At 41.5% G+C, this 19,434-nt stretch overlaps 1 protein-coding gene across 3 annotated transcripts in view; it reads right to left on the bottom strand.

Moving 5' to 3' along the window:
- The window catches only part of IPCEF1 (interaction protein for cytohesin exchange factors 1), a 150,683-nt gene that overhangs the window by 37,530 nt on the left and 93,719 nt on the right, over positions 1-19,434 (bottom strand). For all 3 annotated transcript variants that reach the window (XM_059699999.1, XM_059700000.1, XM_059700001.1), the window contains exons 6-9: positions 11,621-11,694; positions 9,830-9,901; positions 3,229-3,287; positions 1,628-1,716 (exon numbers count right to left, since the gene is read on the bottom strand). In XM_059699999.1, coding sequence (XP_059555982.1) covers positions 1,628-1,716; positions 3,229-3,287; positions 9,830-9,901; positions 11,621-11,694 — 294 coding nt within the window. The remainder of the gene's footprint in view (positions 1-1,627; positions 1,717-3,228; positions 3,288-9,829; positions 9,902-11,620; positions 11,695-19,434) is intronic.

Here is a 19,434-nt window from a genome sequence, read left to right as displayed (position 1 = left end):
GGAACATATTCTATTTCTAAGAAAAATAAAATCTAGCTCTTCAATATTTATCTATTTCTAACATATTTCTTCAGAAAAAATGTTAGTCTTAGTGGCCTTCCAGAAAATGCTCAACACAGAACTTGAAGAAATAACATATGAGTGATGACCCCCAAATTCTAAAGAATCCTTCCACTTCAATGACGTAACTTACTGGTCTCATAAGCACCCCCTTCAATTATTTGTTTTAAAACAGCATTCCCTGTAATGGCATGTGAGACGGTCATGGCACAATGAGGCTGAGTCATGACCCTTCATCTAAGACAATAATTGGTTGCATTTACTTTCACCAAGTAAAGTCCTGGGTACCTGACAATGCTTCTAGTAATCTATGATACTAATTTGCCATTAAAAAATGAAAATCACAGTATTTTAGAACTAAAATAAATCATACAAGAGTCATATCTGGGGCACCGTAGGGGAGAGAAGGAACTTCAGGAAGACAAGGAGGGAGAACCAACCAACCCTTTTATGTTACAGGTTAAAATAGGAGAAAGAAAGGGAGTAAAAAGAGAAAGAGAAATTCAACGGAAACATATGCTTCTCTATTAAATCAATAAGGAACATCTATTAAAGACCCCCTCAACTTCTTTAGGAGCAATAAAGGGTAATCAAATAAGAACATTGTTAAGAGCTGGGAGACCCTCTGAGATCTGGAGATAACATTAAGGTTGATATAGATAAAATAAAAGATTTTTCACAATTCAGAGACTGGTTCCAAAAGAGGAAGACCACATTAACAAAAAGCTATGAATGTATGAAGAAAGGATAGACTGCAAGACTAGTTCAATAACTGGTCCAAAATTTACCATATTCAAAATTTAATTTTATTTATATCTCATTTAATTTTGGCTAATCCTATTTAATAGATATTTTTTAAAAAAAACATTCATTCAGTAAATATTTATTTATGGTTTGGCTGCTAGCCAAATAAATTAGAAAAGTGACCATAAACCTGCACTGGCAGAGGGTAAAACAGGAGAGGTTGTTATCTAATTGATATTTAACACCTTAAATCTAGGACTTGGCAAAACAAAAATCCATTAATAACCCGAACTTACATTGGATACTTTCAAAGCTTAGACTCAAACCTGGACTATTCTCTAGTGAATATACAGAATCATTCCATGTGAAGATTTAATGCACTAAACCCACTCCTGGCTCCCAGCCATCTTTCTGGCTCTTGTTTTCTCTTAATGCTGGTCTCTTTATCACCTTTACATTAATTTCACCTTGTAGCACATGCACCCTTTCATTTCTCCCTGAGAGTAAGAAGGTATAAATAAAAGTTACAAAATGAGCCTATGCAAGCACTGGCCTATCACCGAGAAGCCGTCTTTATGACCGCGAATCCTCTGAGAAGGATACATCTGTGGGTCACGCACAAGTTCTCCAAGTTTGTCAGACGCGTGGGTTGCTATGGAGAAGCCTCAAAATCAGCACCCAGAGAACTGTACTTGTTCTTTGGCAAGTATCTTAATTTAGCCTTTCTGAAAATTTATCAGTCAAGGTCATTTCTACCCAATTGGAGGGAACAACATCCATGCACTTGATCAATGAACAGCAGACTAATTTCGTGGGTACATACCAAGGGGGACAAAGTCTCCGAAGAGATAGGAGGCAGTGCTGTCTCCACAGCTATTTCTGGATCATCCTGTTCACTCTCACTGTAGCATTCTATAACAAAAAAGAAAATGCTTAATGTGTCCATGGTCATGGCACAGGTTATCACTTACGCCATAATGCACGAGCAGAGGTCTGTCCATCTGGCTAGCGCAATTCCAACCCAATTCAGAAAGTACTCATCTAGTGAGCTATTGGGTGCAAGGGGGTTACAGGAGAAGGGAAAACCAGTGGCCACGTCAGGGTTTCTGCCCTCAAGGAGCGTCCAACCCACAGGAAGAGGCCTCCCCATAGGTAGCTCAGGCAAAATAAAATAATTCCTCATATATTAAGAGAGCATAATAGTGACTAATTCTGATCCCAGGAACCATAATGAGCTGAAATTGAAAGAACAAGCAAACCATCAGTGGTGCCAAGAGTGATGTGAGTAGCAGGCCAACAGTGCAACTATATGAAGCCCCTAAAAGAGATGGTGGAAAAATAAACTGAAAGGTTCCTTGAGGCCATATCATGGAAGGCCTTACATACCAGGATAAGGAGAGGCTTTTATGTAGTTATTTTTTTCAACATATCAGTGTACTTTATTTTTTTAAATCTTTATTGTTGAAAGTATTACATATGCCCCTCTTTCCCCTCATTGACCTCTTCTAACCACCTCCCCTAACCCCACCCCAGGCCTTCACCACCCTATTGTCTATGTCCATGGGTTATGCATATATGGATACAAGTTCTTTATTTTTTCTCTTCCCACCCACCTACCCTCCCCACCTTCCCTCTGACTTTACAACTAGAACCATTTATTTTTTGGGAAATAGGACCAGGGAGATAGTTAGCACATTGATTTCACAGTATTGTAATGCATCTCTCTATTGTTTTAAGCCTAGTTGCCACCGTTCTATGTCTAAATTAAGATTGTTTGATTTTGTTATCCAAAGATATAATTCTCTAGTTCCAATTGCCAAGTTTTATGTGGTTTGAGCATTTCAGAATAGCATCAGCTCTGCGACCCTGGCACCTAACGCCTCTTCTTTTCCATATGAAGGAGCACTTGCATCATTAAGGAGAATCAGAAGCCTGTAGCTGTGAACCCTGAAAGCTACAGACTGGGCTGAAAGACTGAGATTCGGCCTGTGTCCCAATCTGACCTTCAGGTTCCTAATACAAACGTAGGGTAATTACTCTCAGCACACATCTGGTGGAAATATTAAAATATCAGAAAGGAAACAGTGGGATGAAAGTTACCTGTCTAGATCATGATGAGATGATGTCTATGAGTAAGAATCCAGTAAGTGAGGCAATGAAACATTTGCATTGGCAATTGTGTGAGATGTCACTGAAGCCTCCAGTTGCTAACGAGTGGGTGAAGTGTGAACAGTATGCACAGCCAGCAGAGGAAGCTCGATTCCATGCTGGCGAGTCTGTGCGATTGTCTCTGCATGTTTTCAGATAATTTTAAATGCCAACGAATGTTTCATTAGGACAAGGCAATGTATAGAACTTGACATGGTTTTTTCAACCTATTCTAATTTTCTTGCTAAATTTTCATAATTTTAAAATAGAACATACCTTCGTCTTTTGTAGTGGATTCATGATGGGTTACAGACAATCCAAGCTTGTTTAACCACCTACAATTTAAATAGAAAATAAACATTTGACCAAAGAGATTCACCTTTCCCTAGACCATAAAAGAAGATTTTGGGCCAAACTTTATAATACACTTGTCAGAATCCTACGGTCAGTCTAAACATTTCCAGCACAAATTTGTGGTATTGAAACCTAAGACTTCTGGTTTCACAATATTTTCATTACTTAGGGCACTCTTTGTTAAATATATATATATATATATATATATATATATATATATATATATATATTTGATTTTAGAGAAGAAGGGAGAGGGATAGAGAGATAGAAACATCAATGAGAAGAGAGAATCATTGATTGGCTGCCTCCTGCACACCCCACACTGGGGATTGAGCCCTCAACCTGGGCATGTGCTCTGACCAGGAATCGAATCATAACCTCCTGGTTCATAGGTCAACGATCAACCACTGAGCCATGCCAGCCGGGCTACTCAGGGCATTCTTTGCAAGAAAAGAAAAGAAATGAGGTGGCCCATTATCCAGTTGACTACTGTGGGTAACATTACATATTCTAAATAGATGAACAAACATATTTTTTGCAATTGTACATTTGAAATTGTTAGCAACCATGAAAATCTTTATTATTAAGTTTAGTAACTTTACCATTGAAGTTTTAGCTCTGTAATTCTTAAAATGTCTGCTCATTTCACACAAAAATAAAGAAAAGATGATACATTTTTAAGCCAGAATTTTTATTTTAATCAGTAAAAGATCTAGCTAGAGCTAGATAGGTATTCCTAAACTGGGGGAAATTTTAATTCCTTGAATAATGTTATGTAAAACAAAAACTGTCTGTGCCATCTCTTCTATTGATTTACCATTTTGTTGGCCATGAATTCCAACTAAACATCAATAACAAAAATAGAACTAGATGACCCGTAAGGAACTCAAACTTGGCTTATGACTTCAGGTGACTGCAGTTCTTTCTCAAGGGTTTTGCTAGGAACATATTTTATAACACCAAATTTTTAAAAGATATAAAAGGTCTATTTCATATGCTCCTAACTATATAACCTATTTAAAGGGAAAATACTATTTGGGGGCAGTGATCATTAAGCAATTAATTTTCCACATCTTTCCAGTTTTCTGTATTTTTAAAAATGTTCCATATTGTGTATTACTTTTGAGAAACCAGAGCCTTTAATAGTGGCCTAAGTCTACCAATACCAACAAAATAACAATGCTATGCACTTCAGGATTCACTTACTAGTATCCCTTTCACTTCCATGAGACCTGTAACGCCTCATGAACAATTTACAGGCCACACACCAAGGACAGAAGTATTGCACATTCCCACCTGTCAATCAGTTAGGAATCTTTACCCAGCCCTCCACCTGCCATGGCCTTGCTGCATTTTTTAAAAGAAAATATAAAATAAATTTGATTGCTAAAAATAAATAAAATAGGACTGCCTGCGAGGAAAAGGTGAGTCCCAGCCTCATCTCTGAAAACCCCTTCAGCACCGTGAGTGGCTCTTAACGGCCACTTAAAACTGGAATAATACCTGGGCCCAGCTCATGCCATAGGCACTGGAAAATGTTCATCAAGACCCAGCAGAATAAACAACAAAACAAGGAAGCAGGAAATCCTACCAAAACAATGCAAATGGCTAATAAACATATGGAGAACATTCTCAGCTTCAACTGTTTTTTGGGTAATGCACATTCAAACACAGGAAAATATTTTTCATCACTAGATGGGCAACATTTTAAATATTTTTTGATTTCTATAATTTAGGAGAAAACATTGTAATCTTTTTTGAGTTGAATATGAAAATTGATGTGGCCAATTCAATGCAGGCAATTCAATGATAGTATTTAAATTTTAAATATCCATCCTTTTTGCCCAATGAGTCTAACTATAAATATCTAGCCTACAAAACACAACTTCATTACACAAATGACAGAAACAAGAAAATAAAACATAATACAATATGATTGTCCATCAATAGGAAAATGGATCAAGTACGGCACTGATTCTATCGGTACCGTGTTATGGTGGAGCTAATAAAAGGACAGGTGGGAAGACTTGTAATGACCTGGAAAATCCTACCATACTGTGAAGTGAAAAAAAGAAAGTGAAAACATGTTTAGGCTGATTCCATGTACTTTTAAAACTATGTATCTGTATACATCCACAAACTGATATGCAAAGAAAGCCTCAGGGAGGCTATACAGCATACTGTTAAAAGTGGTTAATCCCAGGGAGAGAAGTTGGGGATATGGGGAGGTTTTCACGTTGCATGCTTCTGTATTATATGATTCTTTTATCTATATTTTTATTGATTTCAGAGAGGAAAGGAGAGGGAAAGAAAAACAGAAACATCAATGATGAGAGAGAATCATTGATCGGCTGTTCCCTGCACGCCCTTGACTGGAAATCGAGCCCGTAACCCAGGCATGTGCCCTAATCAGAATTGAACCTGGGACCCTTCAGTCCGCAGGCTGACACTCTATCCACTGAGCTAAACCAGCTAGGGCTGGCTGTATTATATGATTTTTACAAGGATATATTTTACGTGTCACCTAACTAAAAGAAATATTTAAAAGCACATTTTAAAACATTGATCAGGCAAAGCACAATGAATTAAATGATTCACTTTTAAAATACCAAAAATACAATCATTCTTAGTTTATACATAATTTCATAATTATATAAGCTAATCCCCCCAAAAAGTATATAAAAGTGAAATAGACAACACATTTTGACATATCAAGACAAAAATGATTTTAAATTGAGAATGCCTGAAACAAGCAAAGACACAAAAATATAGAAACATAGCAGAATGGAAGAGTATTGACAATAAAAAAGGATTCCTCCCAGCCCTTACCCCAAAGCCATATCCTTTTACTAGTAATTGCCATGGTTAGTTACTTGCTGTGAAAAACTGGCGATTGATCAGAATCTTGTTTGAGTGTTTTCTTTCCAGCACCCACCGGCTAAGAGCACCTCCTTTGCTAAGAACATTTTAGTTAAACATCGAGGCAGTAGAAAATTTTCTATTTGTGGCTAAATAGATGGATGCACAATAAGACTGGTATTTACACAGAAGATGACAGATGTTCCCGGGAGTGTGTTGTATGTTGACTTGCCGTGAATGTGTGTGTTGTAGAAATACAAGTGCTAAGAAATTGACGTGAAAACAAAGCACATGCTTCCCACAAGCACCGTGGGAGAAAGGCAGCTACCACCAGCCTCTGTTCAGAAACCAGCTCTTTCATTCTCCTTCACCACTTACCCTGTCCTGATACATCAAGGGTCCCTTCAGAGCACACAGCTTAGCTATTAACCTTAACTGCCCTTCCTTTCATCGTCCCAGAGAGAAATGTCACCACCCAAAGTGCCGTTTCCCAAAGAGGAAGGTTTCTAAAGCAGTACCCGTCTCTCCAGATGCCCTCACGCCCTCCTTCCCCAGCATCTCGGCACCCCCCCCCCCCCCGAGAAACACGCAGCCACGTGATGTACTGGCTCCAACAGGCCACCTCAGTAGGAAAAGAGACTCCTCAGGGTCTAATGCAGAACAAACCCTTCAGCACCACATGAACAACCTTGTGGGAGACGTTAGCCTGGAGGCCCCAAGAGATTCTGCATTGATGGCTATTGGAAAAGCCATCTTCAGAATAATAAAACTTAACAATCTATATATATAAAAGCTTACGTGACCGTTATGACCAGTCCACCGAACAACCAGTCAACCAGTCTCTATGATGCCCACTGACCACCAGGGGGCAGACGCTCAATGCAGGAGATGCCCCCTGGTGGTCAGTACGCTCCCACAGCCAACCTCCTGCAGCCAGCTAACCTCCCCACAGTCCCTCCCCGCAGCCGGCCAGCCCTGATTGACCCCAATTGGGACTGGGCGAGATGGTCCAGATCGACCACGATCTCCGGCCAGGCTGAGGGACTCCACCCATGCACGAATTCATGCACTGGGTCTCTAGTGTATCATAAATCAAAGAAATTGGGATACATTTGGGCACAGACAAAATGGGCCATTTGTCTATGAGTGGCGTCATGGGCAGTTTTAAACTCTAAAGATCATTCCAAACTATGGGATCAGAACACCTTACATTCAAATTTCAATTTACACCTTGATTGTAAGCTGGAAAGATAAGTGTTAACATGATTTCAAGTAAAATTAATAGATCTTCACAGCATAGACTGTCAATAAGATCTTGGCTTTGGTAACTACGAAAGGTTTTGACTTAGCCAACCAGGCAGAGTGTATATGTCTTACTTATACAGTGAGGCCTTGACTTACAAGTGTCCCGACTAACGAGTTTTTCAAGATATGAGCCGTCTCTCGGCCGATTTTTTGCTTTGAGTTGCGAGCTAAAATTCGGGTTACGAGCCAGCTTCAGATACCCCACCGCTAGTTGGCACAGAGAACATCACAGTGAACGCCACAACATCAGCCCAGCATCACGTGTCTCACTCGTTCACTTTTTGATTTGACATACGAGTAATTTGAGTTACGAGCTCCATCACAGAACAAATTAAACTCGTAAGTCAAGGCCCCACTGTACTAGTAGTTAATACGCATGCAATTCTGCTTGCTGTCAGATCTCTGGAAATGGAAAACATGAAAACTGAAGATAAGTGGACTAGAAACATAAACATAAACTGGAAAAGAGGGTGAGCAAGAAGCAAAATAATACAGATGTGTGATTTATAGAGCAAATCTGCCTGAACTGTAACAGGTTTAATAACTTTGTACTGGTTCACAAATGTATTTTGCGATGCCGGAAGAGAAATTCACAGATAACAAAACACTGAGCACTAGCTGTTTCTCTGGTAAACTCGGTCTCACCCTTCCCTCGTCAGAGAGAACAGAACCACTTTGAAAGATCCAGCCACGGGATGGGTAGGAAGGATGTAGACAGGAAGGAAGCTGGAGATACAAGAAGCTGTTTGAGAGAAGCCAGGGACAGCAGGAGGCTGTGAGGGGAGATGGGGGAGGGGGGCCATTTGGGGTGAATGGATGGCTCAGCTCCAGGCTAACTGGGGCTCCAGATACTGCTAGGCAAGACCTTAAGCTTTCCACACACCCCTTCCACCCCTAGGGCTTGCTAGTCAATAGGATTTAGAGTTACTCATGTAAATAAAAAAGAGCTTTGACAGTGAAGTTTTAAAAATCTTCTCCTTTTGTGTGTCTGCTCTTATTTTTTTCAGACACTTGAGAAAGCCAGGAAGGAAAAGCTAAAATCAGAAAGAGGGAAGAAACCACTTCTCTCTTTCTCCAAGTAAACAAAAGACTTGTTTGAAAGACTCAATTGTCAATTCCTTGCCTTGTTATTTCTAACACTGGGTTTCTCGATAAGAAGCTCTTCTGCCCTCACATGAAGGGTTGTGGTGGGGAGATGAGTGTAGGGAACCAATGGCTGCTCACGGGATATCCTATAAGGTGTGTGTGTGCTTGTTCATGTATGCTTGGTGAAAAGCAGTTTTTCTTTAAGTTTCTAGAGCAAGAAGGCAAAAAGAAGTAATATACGGCAGATAGAACAGAAAAATCATTATATGTAAATAAATAAAATAGATTAAGCCATAAACTCCATGAATGAATTACGACTGCATCCTTTATTTCTAGTGCCCTGGATCTGCTACAATGGGACAATAGCAGGTGTTCCAAAGACATATTTTAATTAATTATGTAAGGTAATAAGAGACACTAAGAATTCTTGCCCTAGCCAGTGTCAGCCTAGTGCACTAGGGTCTTGGGTTTGATTCCTAGTCAAGGTCACATACCTGGATTGCAGGTCTGATCTCCCATCCTGTCCGGGGGCAGGTGCAGGAGGCAACCAATCAATTGATCTATGTGTGTGTGTCTCTCTCCTCCTCCCTCCCTCCCTTCCAGTCTCTTTTAAAAAAAAATCAATGGAAAAAATATCCTCAGGTGAGGATTAACAACCCCCCCCCCAAAAAAAGAGAGAGAGAGAAAGACACTAAGAATCCTGAAAATAGAGCTTAGAGTGCTCTCTGAAGCCTCAAGCAGGTAGTACTAGATGCATACAGTCCACTTATTTAAACAGAACAAATGGGAATCAGGAATTTAGGGACATAAAACTTATGTCAGCTATACCCTGAACAAGAATGTCCTGCAAAATATTTGTGATTGCACATGGAGAGCTAATAAATGCATGAATCATCATGGTTTCACACAGCACATATGAGACACTGTAAAGACTAGAATTCTGAAAGCTGCAAGATCAGTTATATAATACTTTCCAGCCTTCTCCCCGTGAGTCTGATTCTCATTTTAACATTCTCTTACAATTATTTGTCTCTTCCTTTCTCAACTTAGTGGTTCCCTCAGAAGATTCTCATTACTTCTTCCAAAAATAGCCGTTTTGATATGTACAGTTCTCCAAAATGCTCCCAAATACTACCTGCTAAAGAGATTAATCCTTAAAGCATGAGAAGTTAATAAAACAATAACGGATATGAACACCTGATTAAAATTCAAACACCTGTCCAAAGTAAGACTATTCCCATAGAGACTGGATTTAGCAATTCCCTCTACTTACACATTCATTTCTTGCGTATTCTCAGCTGCAAAATAAAAGGTCTTGATCTGTGGATGGCTGATCTTGAAAGCACTTGAAGGGGGAAAGCACAGACACATACAAAATTAGTGCTTGGAATCATCAATGGGCTTGAAAATAAATCAGTCAAATATAAATATAGTAAGTGCACCTGCTTTCTTTTTAACTTTACAGGAAATAATTTAGTCACATTAAATACCTATTGTCTAATCTCTATTTCATTTCGAAAACAGAGGGTTAATTCATCATGGATGAACATCCAGAACAGGACTGTGTCAGTGGTTTCTATTGAAACATATGGGCATATTCTTTTACTTTCATTTACTAACTTCTTTGCTATTGAGATAATACATTAAAATATAGAGTGATGGAGGTGTCACTTCAAAATACTTAGATCAGTTCCTTCAAGAACAGTCTAATTCAATCAAATATGTGTGAGCATTTGTTTACATGAAAATAATCCAGTATAAAACTTGTGATAACCCATCAAAAACCTTATCCAGCCACTCTCTAGTACATAAAACATATGAGGTAGACTTAGTCTCAAATAAAAGTATAAAACATTAAAGATAACGAATAACAAAGTGTTTCCCCTTTACCATTTAGACCGGAAGTCCTACAGTACGGGGCAAGGACATTTATAAATAGTTTGGTCAAAACTACAAGAATCATCACAAACTTGTGTATCACTGGATATGTGCAGCTACACCATAGTGGCAAGGGCTTAAAGCTAGCACCAGTTTATTCATTTTCTTAGAAATAAGCGAATCAGTTGCTGATACTAGTAACATAGATTGGAAATGCGCTTTTCTTTTCTTTTTAACATATTTTATTGATTTTTTTACAGAGAGGAAGGGAGAGGGATAGAGAGTTAGAAACATCGATGAGAGAGAAACATCAATCAGCTGCCTCCTGCACACTCCCTACTGGGTATGTGCCCGCAACCAAGGTACATGCCCTTGACCGGAATGGAACCTGGGACCCTTGAGTCCGCAGGCCGACGCTCTATCCATTGAGCAAAACCAGTTAGGGCAGGAAATGCCTTTTTCTAACAAAACAGGAAAAGATGTCAAAGGAGAAGAAAGATTAAGAAAAAGGTGAAGAGGACACATATGCAAAATGCAGCTGGATGCTGTCAAGAACACCTGACTGGAGGCTGGATAGCTGGTCTAGAGCCAGCCCTGCCATGAGTTCTAGACAAGTCCAAACTCTCTGGGCTATTCCCTTCTCAACAAAACTAGGACCACAGCTGGTGACTCTTTTTCCTGTTTGTTCTCAAATCTTTGGAACTTACATTACATCAAGGTGTCATCCCCAAGTCTAAGACATCTCAAGAGAATTCAATTTCAAGATTGCTACTGATAATTCTATTATAAACTAAGGAAAAGTAGTCTTGCTATAATATAGACAGCTCTGGAGAATTCTATTTAACTAGTCATTCTCTTCACAAGGACAAAACTTTGACATCTGACCTCCCTGCCAGTTCTGGAAGGGAGCTTGTTTTTAATTCTGTCACAGACACAATTGTCAACAACAAGCTATGCCAAAGCTCCATGGGGTTTTAAAACCCATCTGCTCCACAAAATGCAATTCCTGAAAATAAGAGGTTAAAAGCTTCTATTATTGTTGGGGTGCCAACCCACGAAGCTCAAAGTTCTCAGACATTGAGTGTTACTTTCATTAACTTCCAAATCACCACATCATAAAAGGAACTTTATGAAGGGATAGTATTATCCTGGCTCAGAGTTTTGTGGGAAATAATAGACAACTTACTGCTTTTTTCTGCATTCAGATGCTTTCTCCACAGTGAAGTCAGGCAGGTTGACAAATCCTTCAGCTTTTTCTGCCTGAAACACATACATACCACATATATGAATCAGTGCCTTCGTCTTGCAGTTAGGTTATTGAGATTACATACAATGAATAAAGAGAGCATAGATGAAATAAAGGAGAATCAAAAGATATCTTCCTGAATCAGCACTGGACTTATCCTAGATACACATTTTACTAGAGAAGTTTGATAGTCACCTGTAAAGTCATCTAGAATCTTCCCATCAGTAGTAACATAACACAGCTTAGGGATGGACAGTCATTGTATGGCGCCCAAAGGACCTGCCCCACCCCTTCCTCTCTTCCTAAACCATCAGAGCTATGCTTTCTGCTGAGCCTATGGGTATCCTCAGCATCATTCCCATCCTACTCCTCTAGGAAGTCACAGCACATAAGATGGAACCTACTTAGCACTCATATATGGTGGACAGAGGCTTGACTTTGGAGTTAGTAAATTGAGGTTCATATCATAGATTTATCACTTACTGGTTGTTATATGACTTAAATGAGTTCAGGTAAATAAAACACTTAATGGGCACCCAACAAACATTATTTCCTCTCCCAAGACTGTAGGAAGTTCCTTGGGGAAGAAATCACAGAGTCATATCTGGTAAAATCTCAGCTCCATAACTGATCCCTCAGAGTTCTTTCTACACAGGAAAGACTGCAGAAGAAAGAGGCACTTTTGAGACATAACATGAATGCCACTTTAAAACATCAATATTTTTATAGGACATGTACTCATTCTTCCACAGTCTCAAAGGTGCTCACCCTTCCCCATTCCCTCAGCCTAGAATAAGTGCCTTCCCTCAGCACCCAGCACCAAGGGTGGGCTTCACTTACATACTTCTTACTATACTTGCTTATCTGGTTATGTGCCTGTTTCCCCAATAGATTGTGTGTACTTTGAAGGAAATACTCCTGTCATTTATATTATACTAGAGGCCTGGTGCACAAAAATTTGTACACTCGGGGGGGAGAGGGGGTCCCTCAGCCCGGCCTGTGCCCTCTCGCAGTCTGGGACCCCTCGGGAGATAACGACCTGCTGGCTTAGGCCTGCTCCCAGGTGGCAGAGGGCAGGCCCAATCCCTAGGTGCAGCCCCTGGTCGGGCTCAGAGCAGGGCTGATTGGGGAGTTGGGGCGCCGCCCCCTGTCATGCACAGAGCAGGGCAGATCAGGAGGTTGTGATGCCACCCTCAGTCACGCTCAGGGTAGGGCCGATTGGGGGGTTGGGGCACCGCCCCCTGTCACACTCAAGGCAGGGTCGATGGGGAGGTTGTGGCGCCACCCCGTCACGCACAGAGCAAGGCTAATCAGGGGGTTGGGGCGCTGCCCCCTGTCACTCACAGAGCAGGGCCCATCAGGGGGGTTGGGGCTCCGTACCCTGTCACTCACAGACTAGGGCCGATAGGGGAGTTGGGGCACTGCCCCCTGTCACACACAGAGCAGGGCCCATCAGGGGGTTGGGGAGCTCCCCCCTCTCATGCACAGAGCAGGGCCGATCAGGGGGTTGAGGAGCTCCCCCCTGTCACTCACAGACTAGGTCCGATAGGGGAGTTGGGGCACTGCCCCCTGTCACACACAGAGCAGGGCAGATCAGGGGGTTGGGGAGCTCCCCTCTATCAGGCACAGAGCAGGGCTGATCAGGGGGTTGGGGTGCCTTCCCCTGTCACAAACAGAGCAGGGAGGTTAGGGAGGTTGTGGCCCTGCCCCCTGTCACACACAGAGCCACAGGGCCATCAGGGGGTTTGGGCACTGCCCCCTGTCACACTGATCCCGGTGGCAGGAGGCCTCACAGCTTCACTGATCCTGGTGCTGGGAGGCATATTACCCTTTTACTATATAGGATAGAGGCCTGGTGCACGGGTGGGGGCCGGCTGATTTGCGCTGAAGGGTGTCCTGGATCAGGTTGGGGGTCCCCACTGGGGTGCCTGGTCAGCCTGGATGAGGGGATGATGGCTGTCTGCAACTGGTCACACCCCCTTCAGGGTGGGGGTCCCCACTGGGGTGCCTGGCCAGCCTGGGTGAGGGGATGATGGCTGTTTGAAGCTGGTCACACCCCCTTCAGGGTGGGGGTCCCCACTGGGGTGCCTGGCCAGCCTGGATGAGGGGATTATGGCTGTTTTCAGCTGGTCACACCCCCTTCAGGGTGAGGGTCCCACTGGGGTGCCTGGCCAGTCTGGGTGAGGGGCTGAGGGCTATTTTCAGGCTGGCGGGTGACTGAAGTTCCCAACCACTCCTTTTTTTCTTTTCTTTTTTTTATTCTGGGCCAGCTTTAGCTCTGAGGCTTGGCTCCAGCTCTTAGGCCTCGGCTGCTGAAAGCAGGTATCTGGTTTGTTTGAGTTCTATAATCGAAACACTGTTTTAACTTCAGCTCTGAGATCCCAGCTGGCTGAAAGCAGGTTTCTGGGGTTTTGTTTATCTTCTATATTTGTTTTCAAACTGCAAGCTCAGAGGCTGGCAGCAGCAGGCGGGGAACGTTGGAGTCCTCCGTCAGTGAAGCAAGCAAGCCTCATGTTCGCTTCAAGCTGCCTGGCTGCCAGCTGCCATCTTGGCTGGCAGTTAATTTGCATATCACCCTGATTAGCCAATGGGAAGGGTAGCAGAGGTATGGCTAATTACCATGTTTCTCTTTTATTAGATAGGATCATTAATACTTAGGAAAAGGCAAGTGTTCAACGCCTGTGAAATAAAAAATGAGTTTTATAAATGAATTAATGATAAGAAACTGTTTTTTTTCCTCTGACAATAAAGTGATGAAATGAGATGCAGAAGCCGCTTTGGAAAAACAGTTTAACAGTTTCTAAAATATATAAACATATAATTGCCATACGAACCAGCAATTCCACTTGTAGGTATCTACCCAAGAGAAATGAAAACATACACCCACACAAAGATTTGCATGCAAATATTATAGCAGCATTGTTCATAATAGACACAAACTAAACACAATTTAAATATCCATCAACTGGTAAATAAATAGTATGGTATATTCTTACAATGAAATATTCTTTAGTGAACTATGAGCACATGCTAAAAGCATAAATGAACCTTGAAAACATTATGCTAAGCTAAGTGAAAGTTAGATACAAGAAATCTGTATGATTCCATTACATGAAGTGTAGAAAAAAGGCAAATGTAAGGAGACCAAAGGTAGAATGTGATTACTTGGAGTTGGGGGTGAGAATGAAGATTAAATGCAAATGGGCATGAAGAATTTTATTGCTATAATAAAAATGATTTAAAATTGATTTATTAAGATGGTGGCATCACTCCGTAAATTTACCAAAAATTATTGAATTGTAAATTTAAAAAGAATGAATTTTATGGTATATAAAATATATTTCAATAAAGCTGTTTTTCAAAACATGAGATGCAGGAAAAGTTTGGAGAATAAAAAGCTATCAATGAAATCCTTCCCATTGAGCTGTCAGTAAGACTTAAAAGAAGGTAAAATATGAGGTCTCTGATGATCTTGCTTATGACTCAATATGATTGGTTCAAAAATTAGACACATAACTGGTTTAATATTTCTTACAGACTATGGTGTGAGCCTAACTATAGCTTCAATTTTGGACTACAGGAATTTTAGAAACGAGAATATTTTATTTTAAATTCACCACACTTCAGACATATTTTTAAAATTGATTTAAATAGGACATCAAATTTTAATATTTAAATACAAATTGAGCGTTCATTGCCATCAAAAAGTCTGGCTTTTTCACATTATGTGGCAAAATAGACAAAATGACTTAAGTACCTGCATAAGTCAGAAAGGTAGAAGGGCAGACCTAGAAAAATAAGAGTGATGTGTATTTTTCAAAGGCTAAGTCAGAGAAGACCAATCCAGCAACAGATGAAGTCTAATAGAAAAAAATATTATGTATTTCATGGTTAAAAATAAAAAGTATCATTATCTTTCTATTCTCAGTGAAACCATATTACCTTGATTCAAAGAAACCTGATTATTTTTTTACACTGTACTAACTCTGAAATCAAGAGGCATCTTAGAATCTACATGGACTTTCATTGCAGCATTCCCCCCTCAAAACCTGTCACTAAACAAATTACAGGTCTTTAAATAAAATCTTCACTTTGAGGGAAAAATCATTTTAAAAACAAAATATAGATTTTTTGTAATATGCTTTTGTGTGTATGTGTAAATATGAATTTAACATTGTTGGGATTAGTTGAAATAAAATGTAAGTGAGGTGACCCAGTGACTCTCAGAACCCAGAGAAGCTGCACACTCCTGTTCTCCAAATAGACGTGTGGTTTGCTCAGTGTTCCCAGCTCCCTGGAAACAGGCAAAGTCTGAACTCTAAGCAAAGCTGCCCTATCTCATGTCACCTTAGGACAGTTGTCACTAAATTCTCATGCACACACAGACTTGTGACCACTAGAGAAATTTGAATTATAGCCTCTAAAACACAGGCCTAAAATCAACTGAGATGGAAGAAAACATAAAGCCAATAGTGAAGGTTCTAGTTCTACAGAGAAACAGTCTCAGACACGGCTGGTGGTCATGCAGAAGCAACGCAATGGAAGGAAACTGGGCAGTAACAAGCAAGACTGCATGGACCCTCTGACCCAGGACCCCACTCCTAGGATCTGTCCTAATATAATGATGTGCAATGACATGTGTATTGCACCATTTTTGCAAAAAAAAGACTGTAAAGAATCCAAGTGCCTATCTTTGGGGGGGAGGGGCGTTAAATAAACTGTGGCATCCACATGCCAAAAATAATGATAAGAAAATGGCATATGCTCATAGGGCAATCTCCAGGAAATGGCAAAAGAAAAAGCAAGGTACAGTGCCACAGATACAGTATGCTAATTTTGTGTAAGAAAAGAGAAATCGGGTATGCCTCAGTATACTTACTTGCTTATATCTACAAAAAGAATGAATGGAAAAATAAAACAAAAACAAAAAAAGGAGGAAGGAAGAGGGTAGAGGAATAGGAAGGAAAGCAAGACATATCTGGCCGTAATTTGTAATACAGTGTTGACTGTGGAATTGGGGTAAATGATATATGTTAATAAAACAAACCAAAAAAAGAAGCAATTCCTAAAATTAAAAAACAAATAGAAATCAATGAACCTAACTGAATACAAGCCTAGTGACGTAACCCCACAAATAATGACTCCAAGGGCCCACAGAGCACAGAATTTTGACTATACATAGTGGGATATAATCTAAGACTTTTAAAGTGGCATTGCTATTATTTTGTATATAGTTTTAGCAGTTTTTCCTTCTCTCCCTCCCCCCAAAATTGCATTTAATCTAAATGTCCCTTCCTCCCCTCCATAGGCGACAGTCCATGATGACACGCTTTGCTCTGTCGGATGTGCCCTCTTCCTTTTTGAAAAGGAAGTAGGCAGATTACACACCAAGGCAACCTCCACTCTGCACATATTGCTGGGCAACCAGGCAGAGGGTTGAGCCTATTAGCACTGGGCACTGAAAAATTTAAAAAAAGGATGTTTTGTTTTGTTTTGTTTTGTTTTGTTTTGTTTTGTTTTGTTTTCTTCTAGGTATCAGAAGCAGACCTGGCAGTAAGAATGCCTGCAGCCCCTTTAAGAACTATAATAATTTTGACTAACATCTAAAAACAGAAAACATTTATTGAGAGCTCAGCATAGTCCATTGTGGTAACACTATCTTAAACTTCAGAAGAAAATTAATCAACATCCAAGTGCTAGAATTTATGAAATGATCGGTTTCTAACTTAGACAACTAATGGGCATTATACAATGGGCAAGTGATGTGGTATTATTGAAGTGATAGACACCTCAGACCAGAACCCGGAACTCAGTTAAATAATCCTAAGCATGAGATTGAAAAACGTCTTTAGTCACAACGAGGAGCTAATATAGAAGAGAATTTGCAGTCAGTGGATGGCACAAAGAAAGGACCTTGGATTTGGTATCAAGTGTCTCAATGTAAGCCACCTACTGTGTGATCTTAGGCAGAGCACACAGTGAGAAAGCAGGTAGATCCAGCATCTCAAGGTGAACTCCATTTCACATAGATGTATATAATACTGTTAAATTGTTAAAACTATAAAAAAAACTAAGGTTTCGTGATTTCATTATCTGATAAGAATTAGGCAAAGGAATGAAAAGACAGCAAAAGAGAAGGAACGTCCCAGAAGACAAAGCTGAAATAACATAGGTTTTTCACTCTGTCCCTTGTCAGCTGAGCCCTCTGAACAGCTGCTTGTGTGTGTCAGCCTTCCCTGTCCTCTTTGCATCAGACTCGTCACTGAAAGAAATATTTTAACTTCTTTGGAGAACCAACATGCTAGTAAGCTCACCATAGCCTTCATACATTACTTAGGGAATGTTTTTTACTAAACTACTAAAGGCCCAATGCACAAAATTCATGCATGGGGGCAGGGGGGTCCCTCAGCCCGGCCTGCACCCGCTCCAATCTGGGACCCCTCGGGGGATGTCCAAGTGCCGGTTTAGGCTAACTGCCTCTGTCTGCAGCCCTGATCGCTCCTACTTTGCCCCCCTGCTGGCCTGATCGCCCCTACCTTATCCCCCTGCCGGCCTGATCGCCCCTAACTTGCTCCCCTGCCGGCCTGATGGCCCCTAACCGCCTCTGCCTCAGCCTTTGGCCTAAAAACCTAAGTTGCCTCTGCAGGAAGCAAGCTGGTGGGTCAGGGGAAGGTGCCACCCCATTACCCCGCTGATGCTGCCACTGCCGGCCTGAGCCTGGGCCCTTTGTAGCTGCGCCTGTGCCCTTAGCAGCTGCCCGCGGCTGCCTGAGCCTGGGCCCTTCACAGCCTCCCACAGCTGCCTGAGCTTCGGCCCTCACAGCTGCTGCAGCTTTGTCTGGAAGGACATCTGCCCTAATTAGCACATTACCCTTTTATTAGTATGGATTCTTGCATTTGGTGTTATCTAACATTACCCTATGACTATGATGGGATTTTGACCAAAAGATACTTTATTCTGACAAATGCCTAGAAATTCTACCTAGAAAACATTTAGTAAATGTTTTTGGCAAATAAAGAGAAAGGCCCAATTTCCTCCAGACCCCACAGATCCTGGCATTAATTATAAAAATGGACTGAAAATGTCGATGGCGGTAACTATGATGGCTCTGAGTATGCCGAGGCTCTGACAAGGACAGGAGAAAAAGGGGCTCCGAGGGAAGCAGATCCCTTGTAGCAGGTGCTGCTGGGGAACCCACCACATCCCCCTGACCTAAGCACCCAGGGCCACTGGCCAGGACTCCCACGGACAGCACCTGCATCTCGCCGGGGGAGGGCTGCCCGGGCTGCCACATTCCTCTTCCCCACCTGTGCTGAGGTGCTGAGGGGGCACTGCCCCCAGGATGAGTCCTCCAGCAGTGACCACGGGACTTGGTGTGCACCGACCCCAGGTCCCGTCTGAGGTGCATGTATTTCACAGGCGCTTGAGAGTCCCCCAGCAGAATGAAGCTTAGCTTCAGTTACCCACAGCCGTCATCTGTTTGCTAAGGTGAGCTTTCTTAGCTAACTGTCTACCCTTTTGCAGTTCCCCATTCCCTCTCCAAGTATTTCCGGTATCACTTCCCAAATAAACGACTGGCATCCAAATTCTCTTCTCAGGATATGCTTCTGGGAAACCTGAACCAAAATGCCATTCCTTTCCAAGAAAATGACTCTACTCACGGTTCCTACTCACAAAAGCCCAGCTGCCTGGCACCCTAAGTCCTCGTCATTATTTCCTCCTAACCATCACCCAAGGTTGACCACCTCACTAGC

This window comes from Myotis daubentonii, chromosome 6, assembly GCF_963259705.1.
Source record: "Myotis daubentonii chromosome 6, mMyoDau2.1, whole genome shotgun sequence".
Lineage (NCBI taxonomy): Eukaryota > Metazoa > Chordata > Mammalia > Chiroptera > Vespertilionidae > Myotis > Myotis daubentonii.
This window is presented reverse-complemented; position numbering and strand designations above follow the sequence as displayed.